The sequence below is a fragment of the Ammospiza nelsoni genome, chromosome 25, assembly GCF_027579445.1.
Source record: "Ammospiza nelsoni isolate bAmmNel1 chromosome 25, bAmmNel1.pri, whole genome shotgun sequence".
In the NCBI taxonomy this organism is placed as follows: Eukaryota; Metazoa; Chordata; class Aves; order Passeriformes; family Passerellidae; genus Ammospiza; species Ammospiza nelsoni.
Window position 1 is genome coordinate 1007245 of NC_080657.1, and position 18602 is coordinate 1025846.

Below are 18602 nucleotides of genomic sequence, written 5' to 3' on the forward strand. Positions count from 1 at the left end.
GTTCTTTGAATATTTATGACCAGTTTTTATCTCATGCCATGCATACAAAACATACTTGGTTCCTTTCCTAAAAGTTTTTTCAAGTGCAAAGTTTTAAAAACATGTGGCTTTTATTGCAGGCAGGAATGAATAACAGCATTCCGCCCATAACCACATTAAATGGAACAGTAATATTCATATGCGTAAGGGCAAAAGCTGCCTTGTTTCCTATTTGCAGCCCAACTCTGAAATTAATTAAGAACTAAGAGGATCTGACAGTCATTAGGATCCTTTAGGAAGGAGTGGAAGCGGCAGATGGGACCCGCGCTATCAATAGCACGGAGGATGTGAGCGAGCCCCGAGCGCCGCCCGGCCCGGACAGTGAGGAATCGGCGCTGTCGTGACTTCCCAGCGCTCGCGTCAGTCGCACTCGTGCGCTCCGGACTCGCCTCGCAGCTTCTGAAAGCCCCGATCGCTCCCCGGGGCTGCGCACGCCCGGCCGGCCCGGGGGAACCGGGCACGGTGCGACCGGGAGGTGACGGATCCAAATCCCCGGGGGCAGAGGGACCGATCCTGGATATCCTGGGGACACCGGGAGCGATCCTGGATCCCACAGGGGCAGAGGGACCGATCCTGGATATCCTGGGGACACCGGGATCGCTCCTGGATCCCCCAGGGGCACCGGGATATCCCAAGGGCACCGGGATCCCCCAAGGGCACCGGGATCGCTCCTGGATCCCCGGGCCAGCCCAGCCCGGGTGTGCGGGGTTCGCAGCTCCCGCAGCTCCGGCCCGAGCAGCGGGCACAGTGTGCCCTGGGGATGCTGGTGGAGGTGAGGGCTGGCACAAAACCTGCGGGACTCAGATGGGGATAAACGGGAGCCCAGGCAAGCCCCGAGCTGTCCCGAGTGTCCCTGACGGCGATTTCTCCTGCTGTAGCCAGACGCTGCCTTGCACTCGGGTGCTGCCCAATGTCACCGGCAGCCAGGTGGGAACCTCGGGCTGATTTTCCCTGCTGGCAGCAGCTGAAACTCCGGCTGAAGCCTCGCTCCTGCTGCTGGGCTGCTGCCCCAAGCGAGGGTCTCAGCCCTGGATATGAACCCAGGGCTGTGCCCGCACACGAGGTGGGATCCCAGGGATGTCCTGGCTCAGGATCCGACCTCAAGCAGCATCACTGGGACTGGGGCTGAGCAGGGCCCACACTGCGGGACCCCCGAGCCCGGGGCAGCCTGGATCCGCTCCGGCAGCTGCTCCCTGCCCAGGAGGAGATTTCCCTGATTTATGTCGGGGCAGCCGCTGCCCTTTCCTCGGCCGGTTTCCCCTCATTGCTCCCCCCGAGCCCCGCAGTTTCCTCCCGCAGGAGCGCTGCCCCAGCCCGGGGCTGCCCCGTGGGAGCAGTGACACTCAGGGGTTAAAATCTGCCACCATCGGGCCCGGCATCTGCCGCTTGATTTATGAATGAATTGCACGCTCCCTCCCTGCGTGCCGCTCTCAGATCCCCTTCCCTGAGCTGCAAAACAGATCCAGACACCCGCCCGGCCCTACTGAGCGCCGAGCTCCTGAGAGTTTGCGATGAATTTTTAATAGAAAGCTTCCTCCGAGCCTCTGCTCTCGCCGCTCCGCTGCCGAAACGGGCGGCTCTGCTGCTAAAAGAGCAGCTCAAACGAATTAAAAACTACAGAGGGGCCCGTAAGGGAAGCAATCCCAGCGAGGAATGATTTAAAGAGCTGCTGACCTCCCCGCGATGCGAACAGTAGCTTTGGAGCGTTTGTTAAGAGGCCCATGCAAATCCCGGGTCTGATACTCTATTAACCTCCTCGGGAGCGCGGGGAGGGCGGTGTTGGGATAATCCCCACGTGTCGACATCTCCTGGTTTGCGGAGCACCAGAGCAGCTGGATCCTGCTGTGCGGGGAAAGCAGAATTCAAACGAAAGCTCCTTCCTCCCCGGGCGCACCCCGCGGGTCCGGAGCTCGGGGGTGGCTTTGCTCGGCCGGACACCCCTCGCAGCAGCAGCCACGGGGTTGATTCTGCACCTCGGGATGTCCCCAGACGCTTTTGGGCTTGTGGGCAGCCTGGTTTGTCGCAGCCCTGCGGTTTGGGTCTCATCTCTGCGCTGCTGCGAGTCAGCAGCTACGTGCAGGGCCCGGCTGTGGGTTTGGGGTGAGGCTGCGCCCCGGCACCCCGAGGGGAGAACGGGGCGGGGAGAGGGCACAGAGCGGGGACAGAGAGGGTTTGGGAGGGCAGCAGGACGGGGTACCCGGCACAGCTGGGGCTCCCTGGTGCTCGGAGGAATCCAGGTGATGCCCTCACCTTCAACAGGTGGCTCTCGGTGTAAACGGGGATCAGAGAAACGAGTGCGTGGCGGGGCTGTGACGCCGATAAATCCGTGAAGGCGGGGAACCACCGGTCCTGCTGCAGGGACACAGCCCCAAATCGCCCCAAAGAGCCCCAGCGAGGCTCCCCCTGCCCTCCACGGCCCCGGGTGGGGTGACAGGTGACACTGCCAGGGCGGGGCGGGGACAGAGCGGGGGTAGCCCCGGGGGGCGGGAAGGGGCAAGAGAAGAAAAGGGAAGGGGCAAGAGAAGCACCGGGGCGGGCAGGGCGGGATGGTGCGGGGGTATCAGCATCCCGGGGGTGTCAGCAACCCGCCCGTCCCGTCCCATCCCATCCCGTCCCGTCCCATCCCGTCCTGTCCCATCCCATCTCGTCCCGTCCCGTCCCATCCCGTCCCATCCCATCCCATCCCATCCCGTCCCATCCCGTCCCGTCCCGTCCCGTCCCGTCCCGTCCCGTCCCGTCCCGTCCCGTCCCGCCCCGGCGGAGCCCCGGTGCCAACCCGCGGCCGCACGGCGGAACTGCAGCCGGGCCCCGCTCCGCGCCCCCCGGTCACCGCTCCGTGCCCCGCCGGGGGTACCGCGGGCACCGGGACGGGCCGTGCCCGACCCCCGGCAAACCCCGGCCCCGCCCGCAGCCCTGCCCCCGCCCCGGGGCTTGTGCGGGTTCCTCCCGCTGGCCAACGGGGGGCGAAAAGCAGAACGGAACCGGCGGCCGCTTTCACCTAAAAAGGGCAGAATTTGAGCGCCGGTAGCGCCGGGGCTGGCGGGGCTCGGGGATGCTCCCGGCGGGCTCGACGGTCCCGGCGCGGGTCCCGGTGGTTGTCTCGGTGTAACGGGAGCCGCGGCCGGTACCGCCGCTCCTCCGTTAAAAATAATGTGTATTTATTTATTTATTGTTGTTGTTGCTTATTTCTGGAGGAGCACCGGGGATTCTGGGACTTGCAGAGCCCGGCCCGGGCTCGTCCCTCGAGGGCTCGCGGAGGAAAATGGTTCATTACTGAGGGAAAGGAGGATTTTCTGGTGCTGGGCTTTATTTTGGCTTGCTTTAAGGAAATTTGCGTTCCACACCGGGCAGCGCGGAGCCGGGAACGCCGCGGCCCGGCCGGCTCCTCTCGGTCGGACAGTGCCGGTCCGCAAACACCGTAGGACCGAGCCGGACACCGGGAAACAACCGGGGAGCAGCGCGGGCACAGCAACCTCCTCTTCCCCGGTTCTGCCCCGGTTCGGGGCACCCGCGGGGCGCGGGGAGCCGCCGCCTTCGTTGTGTTTGCTGCAGCAGAACCGGTGGCTTCGCCACGAAGTTTCTCGCCAACGGATTCCGGCCGGAGCCGCCGGCCCTGCCCGCAGCCGCAGTCCCGGGGGCGCTGCCGGGGGCACCGGGGGCTGCGGGCGCCCCGAGACCGCCGGCGATGGGGCGGGTCACGATTCTAGGGAGGGCAGGAGGAGGTTTGGGAGCCGCGGTTTTCAGCGCAGCCCGACAGGCGAATCCCCCCGCCGGGTTCGCGCGTGCCGGTGGTGCCGGTGCTCCCCGCCGCTGCCGCCGCTCCGGTTCCGCCACCGCGGGGAGGGCACAGGCAGAAGCGGCCGCGGGAGCGCGGGGCGGCGGGACCGCGCTGTGTCCTCAGCCGCTCCGCACGGCCGCGGCTCCGGCCCCAAACCGGCCCCACCGCACCCCAAAACCTTCCCGGCGGCGGCGGCGGCGCCCAGAAACCACCGGAGCCCCGACGTGCGCCCGCCGGGGCGTGTCCCGCAGAGACCACGCCCACCACACACGACCACACCCACTCCGGCACTAACCACGCCTCTTTAATCATAGCCACGCCCCCGCCCAGCGGGAAAGGGCCGATGGGCGGGGCCGGTGCCGGTCGCGGGGCTCCTATTGGCGGAGCGGCCCGTCCGTCACGGCCGCCCCGCCCCGCCGGGGCCGGCAGTAAATACGGTACCGGGCGGCGCGGCGGGGCCGGCAGCGGGGCTGGGGCTCGGCACGGGAGCCGGCACGGGCAGCGGCACCGGCACTCGGCGCGGAGCGCAGCGCACCCACCGGCGGCGAGCCCCGGAGCCGCGCGGGTCCCGATCCCCCGCGCCGCCGCCGCCGTTCCCCCCGCGCCGCCCCGCCGAGGACGGCGCTCCGCCGGCACGGAGCGAGGCAGCGCGGGGCTCGGCCGCCTCCGCCGCCGCCCGCCGAGCCCCGCCGGGTGCCCGCCCGTCCCGCCCGGCTCCGCGCCGCCCGCCGTTGTGATGCGTATTCCCGTAGACCCGAGCACCAGCAGGCGCTTCACTCCCCCGTCCACGGCGTTCCCCTGCGGTAAGATGGGCGAGAACAGCGGGGCGCTGGGGGCCGCCGCGCCCGGCGCCCGCGCTCGGCCCGAGGTGCGCTCCGTCGTGGATGTCCTGGCCGACCACGCCGGCGAGCTGGTGCGCACCGACAGCCCCAACTTCTTGTGCTCCGTGCTGCCGTCGCACTGGAGGTGCAACAAGACGCTGCCCGTCGCCTTCAAGGTGAGTGCCGAGCCCCGACGGGACCGAGCCGCGACCCGCTCGCCCTTTCCCCTTTAAACCGCTCCTGACATCGCCGCCGAGGGAGCCCGGGTTATTATTTTTAATCAAATAGGCCAGTTTATTATTTTTAATCAAGTCTCCGCATTGCCCCGCGGTCACGGCATCTTAGATATTCCGTACAGTTAGGAGCTCTCAGGCAACTTTGAAGTTTAATGAGATGGAGGTTAATTACCTTCCTGGGAGAGGGAGAGCGAGGCAGGCAAGGCAGATCTAATCTGCCAAAAGCCGAGCGAGGAGCTGAATCCCCGGTGCGGGGCTGCGCTCCCCGGGCTCCCCGGGGCACCCCGGGCTGGGCATCCCCGTTACCCCCGGTCCGGCCGGGAAAGCCCAAACGGAGCCGGGAGCGGGGCAGGGCGGGTGCCGGCAGCCCGGAGGGATGAGCGGGGTTCCAAACCGGGTTCCCCCGGCTCCGGGGCCCCTCCCCGGGAGGGATCGGGGCCTTTCCTCGGTCCCTGCACTTACCCGGGCCCTTCCCCGGTGCCGCCGCTTCCCGGGCCGGACCCGGAGCTCCGGGGCCTCGCCCCGCTTGATTTTGATCCCGAATCCAACAAAATAAAAGCACAGACCCCTCCGACGGGGCCTGACCCCCCTTCACCCCCTCCCCACCGACCCCCCGTCTGCTTTTAACCCTTTCCGAGCTCTTTTTCCCCCTCCGATTTTCTCCGCCTCCCCCGGGGGCTCGGGCCGCTTTTGGTTTTGCTTTGGGGTTTCTTCGCGCGGGTTCGGGGGGAAGCGGGCGCAGGTTGGCTCCGCTGAAGGTCGGTCTGAGGCTGAAGTGCTCTGGCCCTGCCCCAGGTCGTGGCGCTCGGAGATGTCCCCGACGGGACCGTGGTCACGGTGATGGCGGGGAACGACGAGAATTACTCGGCGGAGCTGCGCAACGCCTCGGCCGTGATGAAAAACCAAGTGGCGAGATTTAACGACCTCAGATTTGTTGGGAGAAGCGGCAGGGGTAGGTACCGGCCAGGAAATGGTTGGCCTTTTATTTGTTTTTTTTAAGGGGGAAAAAAACAAAAAGAAAAAGAAAATGGAAAGAAGAATGTTTCTCTATTTTCTTATTATTTTATTACTACACTTTATGCTTTTAATTTTATTTTTAAATTTTATTTTGTTAGTTTGTTTTTATTATTATTTTTAAATTTTATTCTATATAATATTTTATTCCAACCGTGGTTTCGTTGGCGGGAGAAGCCCCCCAGCCCCAGAGCGGCTCCCGAGGATGAGAGGGATGGGGGAAGGATGCGGGAGGGATGGGGGAAGGATGCGGGAGGGATGCGGGAGCAGCCCCGGCCCCGCCGGCAGCTCTGCCTCGCTCCTCCCGGGGCTCCTTCTCTGCCCAGGTGTCGGGAATGGGCGGTGCAGATGAAAAACAATTCAAAATGCAGACACAAATATATCTAAAAATATATCTAAATATCTCTAAATCTACCTACAAATAAGGCGGCCCCAGCCCGGACCTTCCCCAGTTTCTCCCATCGCGCAGGAGGCAGCAAACCCCACCTGGCAGCTCGGCTTTAAATAGCGAAAATCGAGAGTTTAAAGTGAAATAACAGCGCAGAGCTCGGCCTGGGAGGGAGCTGCGGCTGCTCGGGGGGGATTTTACTCAATTTTCCCCCCGCTCGTGGCAGGGAAAAGCAGGACGGCAATTTGGCTTTTCCAAACAAATGCGTCCGTGCCGCCCGAGCAGAGCGAAATAAATCCCCTGGAAATGTTAAACACGGAGCCCTGCCCGTACCTGCGTTTCCGAGGGTATAAATAGAATTTCAGCATTTCCTCACCAATGAAAACGCTGCAGATCGGAGCCCTCAGTGCTGCCTTTGAGCCCGAGTAAGAACTCGATATTTTAATGGCCATATGGCAGCACTTTCTCAAAGGCTTCAAATGTATACACACAGTGTCAGATATATTTTGACTTCTCCGCATTAATTAAAAGCAGTGATGTTAGGAATTATTTGCATGTAATAACTGTTTACTTGTTCCTCTTTATGAAACTTGAATAGTTTACATTCTTTCATACATTTCCTTTTTCCTGTTGGCTCCTTCTCCATGTTGCAGTTTCTTTAAAACTCTCCACTTAACTGGTTGCAGGTTGATGGATGGAAAATGTTTTTCTTTTATGAATTAAGCTTTCATTTCTGTAATCAATTATTCTCTTAGGCTCTTTTCTTTCTGGTTGGGCTTTTTTTCCCCTTTTTATTTTTTTTTTTTCTTCTTCATCCTCGCACAAATTTCCGAACTGAACGCAGCCCAATCTCAGCGTGACTCTTGAATTCATTATTAACTCGCTTCCTCCGCACTCTCGGGCTCGGAATTAGCAGGAGTTGGGTCTCGTGAAGCCCTCGGTGAATAAACTCATTCCCCGCTGCCTCTAACGGGCGGGACTCGGGCGCTAATTATTTTAATTTTTTTTTTTTTTTTACATGTTCGCGTGGGGTGAGGCTTTGTCATATTCGGAGAGGAGCAGCCCCAGCGGGGCTCCCTGAGGGCGGCTCCGTGGGGTTTTCTCGCCGTGCCCAGGGTGGATTTCACTCCCCGGCACGGAGGCTCTTTCAGAGCAGTTTGCTGTGAAAAATCATTGAATTTTTATTGAATTTTTATCCCGGGTGTCGCACTCGCTCTGCCTCGTTTGGCTCCATCCCCGACATCTCGGTGCTGCTTTCATTTATTCTGGCAGAGATTTGGAATATTTCCCCGTGTGTGTACAAATGTTTGTGTAAATCCGAAGCGAGGACGTGTGGATCGGTAAACACGGGTCCTGCTCCAGCCCTGCCGTGTGCCCGAGCTGCAGGAGCCTGCAAAAGCCCGGCAGCCAGGCTCTCCTTGGGAAAACACCGCTTAAACCGGGCCAATTTGGGTATTTTTAGTAAAAAAGTGTCAGGGATTATTCCTGGTGCTGTGAGCTGGGAAGAGCCGCTCCTAAATCCCCTTCAAAAAATAAATTCAAATCTCCACGTGCAAGGCAAAGATGGGGGAAAAAAAATCAGATTTTTTTTTTTTTTTTTTTACTCAGGTTGAGCTGTATAAAATGAAAATTCTCCCCGCTGCATCCCCGCCTGTTCTCCCGGCTGCAATCTCCCCCCGAGCATCCCCTGGAGCCGCGATCCAGCCCCGAGCCCGCTCTGCCGGGGCCCGGCGGGGATGAGAAACCCCAGCCCGGCTTCCTGAGAAGGCGGGAAATGACTCAAAGCGATGCTGGGGCAGAATCATCATTTTCGGTTCAGGGCAGGTTTCTGAGAGAGGCACAACCGGCCCGGGCTGGGTTTGTGTCTGCGGCGAGGGATTCCGGCCCAGGGAGCTTGTTTCACGGGGAGAATAAAAAATTCAAGATTATAATAATAATAATAAAAATCACTATTAATGCAGTATAAACAGGGGCACGGAGGTGTCGGGCTCGGCTCTGGGGTTCTGTGCCTCACAGCCGGGTTTTGCCACACGCTGCCTGCATTTATTTAGGGAATTTGAAGGGCTTCAAATTCCCTAAATGTTTACCCCTTCAAATTCCCTAAATAATTGCTGCTCATCCTCCTCACCCCGTGCTCTGGCTCTGCGAGGGTTTTTCCCCCAAACCCTCGGTGCTGGTTGTTTTTTCTGGGATCCTCCGTGGGCTCATCCCGTCCCTGCAGGCTGGCAGCAGGGGCTGCATCCTCGGGTGTTGAGAATGAAGTAATTCTATTTCTTTTGCCCTCCCAAATGTCCTGTCTGTGCAGAAAATGAGCCGAAGGTTTGTGCGTTGTTCATTCCTGGTTTGAGAGCCGAGGTGAGGCGGGGATCGGTGATCGCTGTCGGCTTTAGAAGCCGCATTCCCTCCTTTCCGTGCTCCCTGGAGCAACTCTCCCACCTGGGATAGTTCCAGGATGTTCTCAGAGGGAGAAAATTTCATTTTTTCAGTTAATTCCTTTTCTTCCCCTCCTATCTGGATAAATCCTGTTTGGTTCTGCTGTGGATATTCTCAGGTCCGACCCGATGGTCGGGATCTGAAAAGCCCCGATTGCTCCAGGGAAAAGGGAAAGGAGGCGGCTCCTCGCTGCTTTTATCCGTGGAATAAAGGCTGGAGGAGCAGAAATCCATCACAGCGAGGTTTAGACTGATACCCTGCCGGGGTTCAGGCCTCTGACACCTCGGGAATCCCGCAGGGATTGGTCAGAGTGGTTTGTGCAGCCTCCAGCCGAGGGTTTCCTGAATTTGGGCAGCCTGAGGGAGAGCTGAGGCGCTTCCTGGGGGATTTCTGTTCTCCCACAGCCAGGCTGGGACAGAGGGGCTGGGGTGAAGCTGCTCAGGCTGTGGGAAGTAAAAAGTTTGGGGTCAGGGTGGGCCCAGGGCTGGTGACACCCTCCGTGATGGTCAAGGCAATTTCAGGCTGTGGATGGAAACTTGTTCTGCTGGGGCAAGGGGGGCTCTCCTTGCAAAATTTGGGCTCCCGAGAGCTTTTCAATGCTTCATTCCTTTTTATTTTTGTTCTGTTTTTTTTTTTTTTTTGCATAGAAGGTGACGGGTTGGTGCTTCAAAATCACCTCTGCAATCCTCCCTGAGGATACCCAAACCCTTTCCCAGGTTCCTGCTCTCTGGGCTGGGCTGGAGAGGGGACAGTCCCTGCAGAGCTCTCTGTCTGCCGGCCGGCTTCAGTTCCCATTTTGCAGTTCCCAGTTTTTGGCTCTCCCGCGGGTTCCCTCGTGGCTGAGGCCGAGCACGGCTCCCTCCGAGTGGGAACACGAACAGGATCGGGCCCTGGATCCCTGCGGGCGATCCCGGCTCCATCCCAAGGGAGCATCCCCGAGGGGATCCCGCGCCCAGGGCTGGGTCACCGCGGAAATACGGGCACAGGGCAGGGCAGGAGAACTGGGACTTTTCCTTGCGGCTCCAGGGCTGTGTCTGGGCACTCACGGCTCGTTAAATGCAATGATGTGTGCGGCATTTCTGTCCCAGCCTCTCCCGCAAGAGCTGAACCCGTGTGGGATCCTCACTTCTGTTTTTTTCCCTCCTTCCCCACCGTCCTTAGGGAAAAGCTTCACCCTGACCATCACGGTGTTCACCAACCCCACGCAAGTGGCCACCTACCACCGAGCCATCAAAGTGACCGTGGACGGGCCCCGGGAGCCCCGCAGTAAGTGAGGGGCTGCTTTGGGGCTGCTTTGGGGCTGTTTTGGGGTCTGGCAGCGCTGGCAATGGTGGGGAGGGGGTGCAGGGCCCGGGCTCTCCGTGCCTGAGGGGTGCAGGGTGCAGAGCTGGCACACGGAGCTCAGGGACGGCGTTGGGGTGGCGCCTTCGGCTGCTCGGAGTTTTCTTCATGTCCCTCCCTGCTGCCTCCTGCTCCTTATTCCATCATGGAGGGATGGTTTGTAGCTCCCTAACCCATCTTGGAGGGATGGTTTGTAGCTCCCTAACCCATCTTGGAGGGATGGTTTGTAGCTCCCTAACCCATCTTGGAGGGATGGTTTGTAGCTCCCTAACCCATCTTGGAGGGATGATTTCACAGCTCCACGTTGGGATGTTGGGAAAACTCTTTGAGCTTCGATGGCAAAAGTTCCAGGCCCAGCCTGGCGCTGCACAGGGGGACTGGGGGGTTATGAAACCTGGGATCTGTGCTCGGCTTTGGGGGCTGATTGCTGGCTGATTACACTACGAATGCAGCAGGTTCCCCGGGTGCTGAGGCGGTGCCTGCCCTGGCACAGAGCTCCTTCCCCTCGGCTCCGCCGTGGTTTCGCTTTCGGGCTCTCAAAGGCTGGGGCTGGCAGCGCCCGCGGCCGGGGGCTGAGCCTGGAGAAACCAGAGAGACTCTGCGACCGCAGAAGCGTCTGTGTTGTGCTGGGGAGGCTCTCCCGGGGGCAGGATGGAGCCTCGTGGTTCAGGGAGGCTCCGGGAGCTGCCCTGCCCTGGTGCCTTTCGGTGTCGGGCTGCTCGGGGCTGCCTTTGGTGTCTCAGCCACCAGGGACCCTCTCGGGAGGTGCTGCCTGCAGAGTCTGCTCTGCCTCGAGGGTGATTTACCCCGTGGGACCCCCGTGTGTGCTGGGATCCTGTCCCTGGGGGCTCCATCCCCGGCTTTGCCTTCCTGCTGGCCCAGCAGCACCCCGGCACTATAAAGCCCGGTTTGTTCCCTTTGCGTGTCAGGCCGTGGTGCCTGCAGCGAGGGGAAGCAGTTTGATCCTTCAAAAACGCCTCCAAAAACATTTTCTGTTGATGCTGTCGCCGGGCCATCGGTGCCCCTTGATGTCAGGCCAGGTGGAGGCCGTTCCCTGGGCCAGGGGGGGTTTATTTGCATCGGGCTTTGGAGGATTTTCCCCCCTCGTTGATTTTATTTTGGAGCCTGTCGAGGATGGATTTCCTGCATTCCAGCTTCTAAATCCAACGCTGCTGTTGCGGGTTGTTTTTTGAAGCCAGAAACATCAGGCAGGTCCCTTGTGTGGCACCTGTGGGTCGTGGTGGGTGCTGGGGCTCAGCCCCAGGGCTGGGCAGGGAATTTCACAACTCTGCCAGGAGTGTCAGGAATAGAAACCAGCCCTCCTGACTGCTGGCTCAGCCCCTTATCAGCTGCATCAGATCGCCTTTCTAATAATAATAATAATAATCATCATCATCCTCACCATCGGGAATACATAAATAATAATACAAGGGGAGATAGTTGCTACTCTTGGAGCTCGGTTTGGCCTCCCCACCAGCCAAACCCAGGTGAATCACACCTGTTCCTCCTGAATTTCAGCATTTCACCCCAGAGCTCCCATCCCTCAGCTCAGTTTTCTGATATGGAGGCCGTGGCAATCAGGGGATGGAGCAGCTTGTGCTGGCTCTGATGAGGGCTGCCCTCCCTAGAACACAGCCCAGCTGCAAGGACAGCATTTTCTGGGGTTGTTCTTTTTATTTTTTGTGATGGTTTCTGGACCTCAAACTGTGCTGGAAGTGTTGGCTCCTTGAGGAGATCTGTGGGGGGTTTATTTGCTGCTTGTGCCCTTGCCTGGTGTGGGCCCCAGAGGTTGATCTCTCCCCCATCCCTGCATCCCCAACCATAAATCATGGATAGAAAAGGTTTAGCCCCAAATTGTGGCTATTTTGGATTTTTTTTTTTTCAGGGAATCATAGATTTATTAGTCATGTTTTGGCTCCCAGTTTGACCCTGGGGCTTGAACTCATGGTTGATGAATTTCCAGCGGGGGGAAAAAAAAAATTTAAGAGAATTTCTTTCCTGCCACACTTCTGAATGAAGACAACAATTTAAAAAAATAATAAGATAACACCTTTCTCCCCTCCCTGCTCTGCAGAAACCCTGGGTGTGGAAGCAGCAGCTGTAAAATGATCCTGGAAAGCCGAGGTGCTTTTCCTGGCTCACCTGCCACTGGGTGGCTCCCGGGCACAGCACCCTGGCAGTGCCAGCATTGGCATTTGGGGCTGGCACAGCCCTGGGGATCCCCACCTTGGGCCAAACACCGAAGCTGGGGCTGCTCTGCCTTGTTTGGCTGTGGGAGGTGAGAGCAGGAATTGCAATTTTTTATTTATATTTATAAATACTATATACACTTTTTAACATATGTATGTTAATATGTGTGGGCATAAAAATATATGGAATTTTTTCCCCTTCTTGGCTTGAAGAGATGGGCCACGGTGTGTGCTGGCTGCTGGTGTGAGGATCAGGGCTGGAGGCTGATGTGGGGCTGGTGGAGAGGACAAAACCCATCCTTAACGTGGGAAGAATTGGCCATTTGTCTTGGTACCCTGGGAAAGGCCCGGGCAGCGCCTTCTCAGCTGCAGCAAATCCCTGCAGCCAACATCCCTGTGGGCTCTGGGGCCGGGGCTGTGGCTGGGCTCCACCTCTGGGCATCCCATTCATGCTCCAGCCCTGGCCATGGCTTTATCTGAGCCCTTGAGCGAGGCTTTCAGCCCAGGCCGTGCCCAGCCCCAGCTCCCGAGGGGTCTGGGGGTGATGGGGATGGCTTGGGGTGCACAGGGGGAGCAGGGGGAGGCTCCTTGGGGTGATATCAGTGGTGGTATCAGTGCTGCTTTTCCTTGAGCATCCCCTCCTCAGGCTCCTCCAGTGCCCCGCTCGCTCCGAGCTCCTTTTCCTCCTGCTCCAGCCCTTTCTGGGTTGGATCTGGACAGCAGAAAAAGGGACATTCTGTCAAGTTGGCACCTCAGCTCTAAACAAATAGCACAGCGGGTGCCAAGTGTTGACATACTTTGTACAAACAGGAAGTAATAAAATATTTGAACTTCCTGTGGAATTTCCTTCTTTTCCCTCCCCGTTTCTGCAGGCCCGTGTTCAGGCTGCAGAGCCCTCTCACATCCACAGCTGCTGCAGAATAACCCCCAGAGGCAGAACATGGGGAGCTGAAGGGCTGGGGGCTGCACAGGGGCGTTCAGTGTGTTCCTGGGGAAAGGGAGCATCCCCAGGGCTCCCCTCACACCCACCTGCTCCCTTCCCCTTCCCCTTTCCTTCCTTCCCCTTCCCCTCCTTCCCTTCCCAAGGCTCTCACCTTCGCTGCTCTCACTTTTCCTTTCTCCCTCTCACAGCTCCAGCCCCTTTCTGCCCACAACTCTTGTGCAAAGTCTTTTTTTTTTCCCCTTTTAAATTCCTTTCCCCCCCCCCCTCTTGGACTATTTTTTTACCATTAACTTTCCACATCCCCCCACTCTCCTCTCCCCCCACTTTCTAACTCCCTTTTGTATTTAATCCTTTCTTTCTGCCTCCCACCCCATGGCTGCTGTCCTTGCTGGGGAGGAAAGGGACGCCAGGAGGATTCGTGGGTCCCTGTGTCCCCACATTCCCCGCGGACGTGCTGGCTGTTGGTGCCTCCCGCCCTGTTCATTTCTGGGCCGTGCATCACAGATTTGGTGCTTTTGCTCGTGTCCCTGCTTGGTGCGACCGCAGCAAGCGACACAAACGCGTCCCCGGGGCAAGGGGGGACAGGACAAGGGGGTCTGTGGCCACAACAACTCAATCCCCTCTCCCACCTTGTCCCTGCGGTGTTTTCTAGCTGAGCCCACCCTGCCCAGCCCCGGTTTCCCCCCGTGGTTTTTCCCTGCCCAAAAAGGCTCCGTGCCCCCGGCTGCGGCTGTCCCCGGGCTGCGGCTGTCCCCGGGGCCTGTCACGTAGCCGGCGGCTGGGAAAGCTTCTCACCTCCCCCGAGCGAGGCGTTTCCAGGAACCGCCGCTGCTCTCGGGCTCCGAGGCTGCCGAGAGCTCAGCTGAGAGAGGGTTTCCCTCCCACGGGAGCTCACGGCGCTGCGCTCCGCGCTGGGAAATGGGGCGCGCTGAAATCCACTGGGGGGTTTGGGGTGTGCAGACGCTGAATGGGGAGTTTGGGGCGTGCAGAAATTCAATGGGGAGTTTGGGGTGTGCAGACGCTGAATGGGGAGTTTGGGGCGTGCAGAAATTAAATAAGGAGTTTGGGGTGTGCGGAAATCAGGGGTATGAGGTGTGCTGACATGGGGAGTTTGGGGTGTGCTGACATGGGGAGTTTGGGGTGTGCAGAAATTAAATGGGGAGTTTGGGGTGTGCAGAAATCAGGGGTATGAGGTGTGCAGAAATTAAATTAGGAGTTTGGGGTGTGCAGAATTGAATGGGGAGTTTGGGGTGTGCAGAATTGAATGGGGAGTTTGGGGTGTGCAGAATTGAATGGGAAGTTTGGGGATGTGCTAAAATGAGCACTTTGGGGTGTGCAGAAATGGGGGGTTTGGGGTGTGCAGAAATTCAATGGGGAGTTTGGGGTGTGCAGAATTAAATTGGGGAGTTTGGGGTGTGCGAACATTGAATGGGGTGTGCAGAAATTAAATGGGGGGTTTGGGGTGTGCAGAATTGAATGGGGAGTTTGGGACGTGCAGAATTGAATGGGGAGTTTGGGGTGTGCTGAAATGGGGGTTTAGGGTGTGCAGAAATTGAATAGGGAGTTTGGAGTGAGCAGACACGAGGAGTTTGGGGTGTGCAGAAATTGGGGGTTTGAGGTGTGCAGAAATTAAATGAGGAGTTTGGGATGTGCTGACATGGGGAGTTTGGGGGGTGCAGAAATTAAATGAGCGGTTTAGGGTGTGCAGACATGAGGGGTTTGGGGTGTGCTGAAATGGGGATTTTGGGGTGTGCAGACATGAGGCGTTTGGGGTGTGCTGAAATTAAATGAGTACTTTGAGATGTGCAGAAATGAGCAGTTTGGGGTGTGCAGACATGAGTAGTTTGAGATGTGCAGAAATGAGCAGTTTGGGGTGTGCAGACATGAGGAATTTGGGGTGTGCAGGGGGTGGCACCCCCTTGTCCCTCCTGTGGAGGTGTTCGTGCCATCGCTGTCCCCACAGTGCTGGTTGCCCTCACCCCATGCATTGTGAGCTCTTGGCTTGAATATGAGGTAAAAGGGCAAAAACCTGTGAGAAAGACGGGCTGGAAATGGGAAATCTTCGTTTGGGAGCGCTGTGGGAAGGTTGGGATGATGTTCTATGGGATGGCAGCTCCAGGAAGCTGGAGATGGAGAAATAAAATACTCCCAGTCCAGGGACACAGGGAAATTGGGATTTACTGGGTGGCAGACGAGTGTGGGTCAGCCTAAAATAGCTGAGGGTGAGGAAGATGGAGTGGGGTTATGGGATGGGAGCCAAAGAGGAGCAGGGACAAAATGATCCCCTGTTCCCATATTCCTGTGGGCAATTTTGGACCTTGGGGCAGAGATCCAGAGATCCTGTGCTTTCTGCACATTTACCCTCAGAGATTTGGGAAGTGCTTGGGGAATAAATCATTGGAGAGTCTTGTGCCTCTCAGAAGCTGGAGTGGAGACCCAGGACAGGGGTGGGCTGTGCCAGTATTGTCCAATTCCAGATCTTTATCTTGGCCAAAAGGCTCCCTCGTGGGGCTGCGTAAAACTTGAGCTGGAGATGTTGTCTGTAATTAAAAGCAGACTCGGTGCTGAAGTGCTCCCGTGGGGTGATAGTTTTGGGTATTATTGAGGTCTTTGTTTTATTCCCCTGCTTGTCCTTAGCTAGAAATAAATACACAGACAGTTCCCAGATTGTCTGGGAATAGGGAAAAAAAAAAAAAAAGGAAATGGCAAAAAGAAGGAATAAATAGGAGAAAAAAAATCCCCAACAAAATCAATCCAAGATAATTTCAATAAATAAATGACCTCAGCTCTTCCTGGGCAGTGATTTGTCCATGTCATATTGCTGTAATCTGTTCTAATTTAATACTCAGTACTTAAAACAAGCTCATTTCCCACTTCTGGAGCCCCGTCCTCTTCCCTGGTGAGGAAGAGGAGGAAATCCTGAGTGGCCTTTATGGCTTCCCTATTGCCTGAGCCCTGGCAGGGCTGAGGCTGTTGGAGGAAACTCTGTGTGCCCACCCTGGAGCTGTGGCATTGCTGTGTGCTTCCCTGGGATATCCTCACACATGCCCTGGGTGTTCTTGGGGTGCTGCTCAGAGATTGGGGTGACCCCAGCCCTGCTCCAGCCTCTGCTTTTGTAGGATGGAACCTGTGCAGCTCCTGTGGGTGTCTGCTTCTCCTTGCTGGAGGGGTGGAAGGGCTTTGGTTTGTTCAGGAGCCTTTGGGGGAGCCTTGGGGCTCCCCAATTCCTGCAGGAGCCTTTGGGGGAGCCTTGGGGCTCCTCAATTCCTGCAGGAGCCTTTGGGGTATCCTTGGGGCTCCCCAATTCCTGCAGGAGCCTTTGGGGTATCCTTGGGGCTCCCCAATTCCTGCAGGAGCCTTTGTGGGAGCCTTGGGGCTCCCCAGTTCCTGCAGTTGCCTTTGGGGGAGGCTCAGAGCTCTTTAATTCCTGCAGTTGCCTTTGGGGAATCCTTGGGGCTTCCCAATTCCTGCAGGAGCGTTTGGGGGATCCTTGGGGCTCCCCAGCTCCTGCAGGAGCCTTTGTGGGAGCCTTGGGGCTCCCCAATTCCTGCACTTGCCTTTGGGGGAGGCTCAGAGCCTTGATTAATTCCTGCAGGAGCCTTTGGGGGAGCCTTGGGGCTCCCCAATTCCTGCAGTTGCCTTTGGGGGAGGCTCAGAGCCTTGATTAATTCCTGCAGTTGCCTTTGGGGGATCCTTGGGGCTCCCCAGCTCCTGCAGGAGCCTCTGCAGATTGCTGCTGGCTCACAGGAGGTTTCCCTGCCCGTTTTCCCATCTCTAACAGGTTTTGATCCCAGGGAAATGTCCCCCTCTGGGATGCCCTGTGCTGGCAGCGGGGTGGATAAAAACCCCACAGGGACAAACCCAGCCTGGCCCTGGGTTCTGTGGTGGGGCTGTGCAAGACCCCAGCCCCAGTGGGATCTCAGTGGGGCTTGTGGTTATCCCAGGGGACACCAGGGAGCAGAGAATTCCCTGGGCAGAGCAGAGCAGGGATGAAAGTTGCCTGAGAGTGCTCCAAGCATCACCAGGGCCTTTGGTGCTGCAGCTCGAGGCTGTATTCCAGCCTCAAAGGGAATTACAGAGCAGCTGAAATTATCTGGGCTCCAGTAAATGCACTCCTCTAATTATTTTATTTGCCACATGCAGTAAATTCTGTCTCTCCTTTCCAATTGCCTGCTGCGCAACAACTCCAGAATCTTTTCACTTGAAAACCTCCAATATTTTCTAAGTGCAGCAATATTGGGAGTCAGAACAGGGAAATTAATTTTGCTTGCGTCCTACAGAGGAATCTTTGTTGGGATTGGTTGCAACACCTCCTGCTTTTGAAAGCTTTGGGAAAACCCCAGGGCACGCTTCTCAGCTGGGGTGGAAGAGGCAAACCTGGCCCTGGGGTGGCTTTGGAAATAACTCAGAGTGGAGAAATGGGCATTGATCCTGAATTTGGGAGAGATTAAACCGATCAAAAGGGTTTTCTGTGGGATCTGGTGGTCATTGAGGGCAGTTTGGGGGGTTAAGTTGCATTGGAGGCTTTTTCCAGGTGGATGTTGGTGGTGCTCGGTGTTAGGTTGTGTCAGGGGCTGTTCAAAGGCACAGCAGAAGAAATTCAAATACAAACAAGAAACCCAAATTCAAACACACAACAAAAGAAATTCCTGCTGGATGCAGCAGCGTGATCCAAAGGGAGCTGTGCAGGAGGGTGGGTGGGCTGGGATGGGATGCAGGTGGCACTAAAAAGGGATTTTTGTGAGCAGTGCAACAAGGCCATTGGCGAGCTTCGCTCCTTCCCAAAGGAGCAGCATTTACCCCGTGCCTCAGTTTACCTGTCTGTGATTCCTGGGGGCAGCAGGAATGTGCAGGGGGCTGGGGGGAGGATTTGCAGGGTTATTGATGCAGCGTGGCCCCAGCTCCCTCAGGAAGGATTCAGGAGCTCAGGAGGACACAGTGAAGAGTCACAGATTGGAAAGGAAAGGGGGGAAAAAATTGGCAGTGCTAAAAGACAAGTTTCGTTTCAGGGAAGACAACAGCTAAAGGACCAGAACTATCAAACCAAAACCACAAGATCACATCAGATGTCAGGCAGGACACATCTTGTTTCTCCCTCCCGAAAGGGCTTATCAGTGCAACCAATCACTTTAATGATGTGGCAGAGGGAGGAAGAGGATTTGACTCAGAGTGAAATGAAATTGAGTTCCTACGACCCTTCTCTTCCGCTGCCGGTGCGCAGTCACCTGTCCTGCAGGCAGCAGAGATCAATCACAAACTCCTCCTGCAGCGGAAGGGGCTCAGACATGAGTTTGCATTATTTTCTCTTACTCTTCCCAGTGTCTCTGCTGTGGTGGGAGCGGGGCAGAGAGGCGAGGAAGAAGAGGGACACAGCGAGCAGGGGGTGCCCCTGGTGCCCTCCCAGCCTCCGGGGATGGTGG

At 57.5% G+C, this 18602-nt stretch overlaps 1 protein-coding gene across 1 annotated transcript in view; it reads left to right on the plus strand.

Annotated features, from left to right (window-relative positions):
• The first annotated feature begins 4553 nt into the window (after nucleotides 1-4553).
• RUNX3 (RUNX family transcription factor 3) overlaps nucleotides 4554-18602 on the plus strand; it is a 35048-nt gene continuing 20999 nt past the window's right edge. Inside the window, exons 1-3 of the mRNA XM_059488690.1 lie at nucleotides 4554-4814; nucleotides 5670-5826; nucleotides 9871-9975. Of these exons, the coding sequence (XP_059344673.1) occupies nucleotides 4554-4814; nucleotides 5670-5826; nucleotides 9871-9975 (523 nt within the window). The remainder of the gene's footprint in view (nucleotides 4815-5669; nucleotides 5827-9870; nucleotides 9976-18602) is intronic.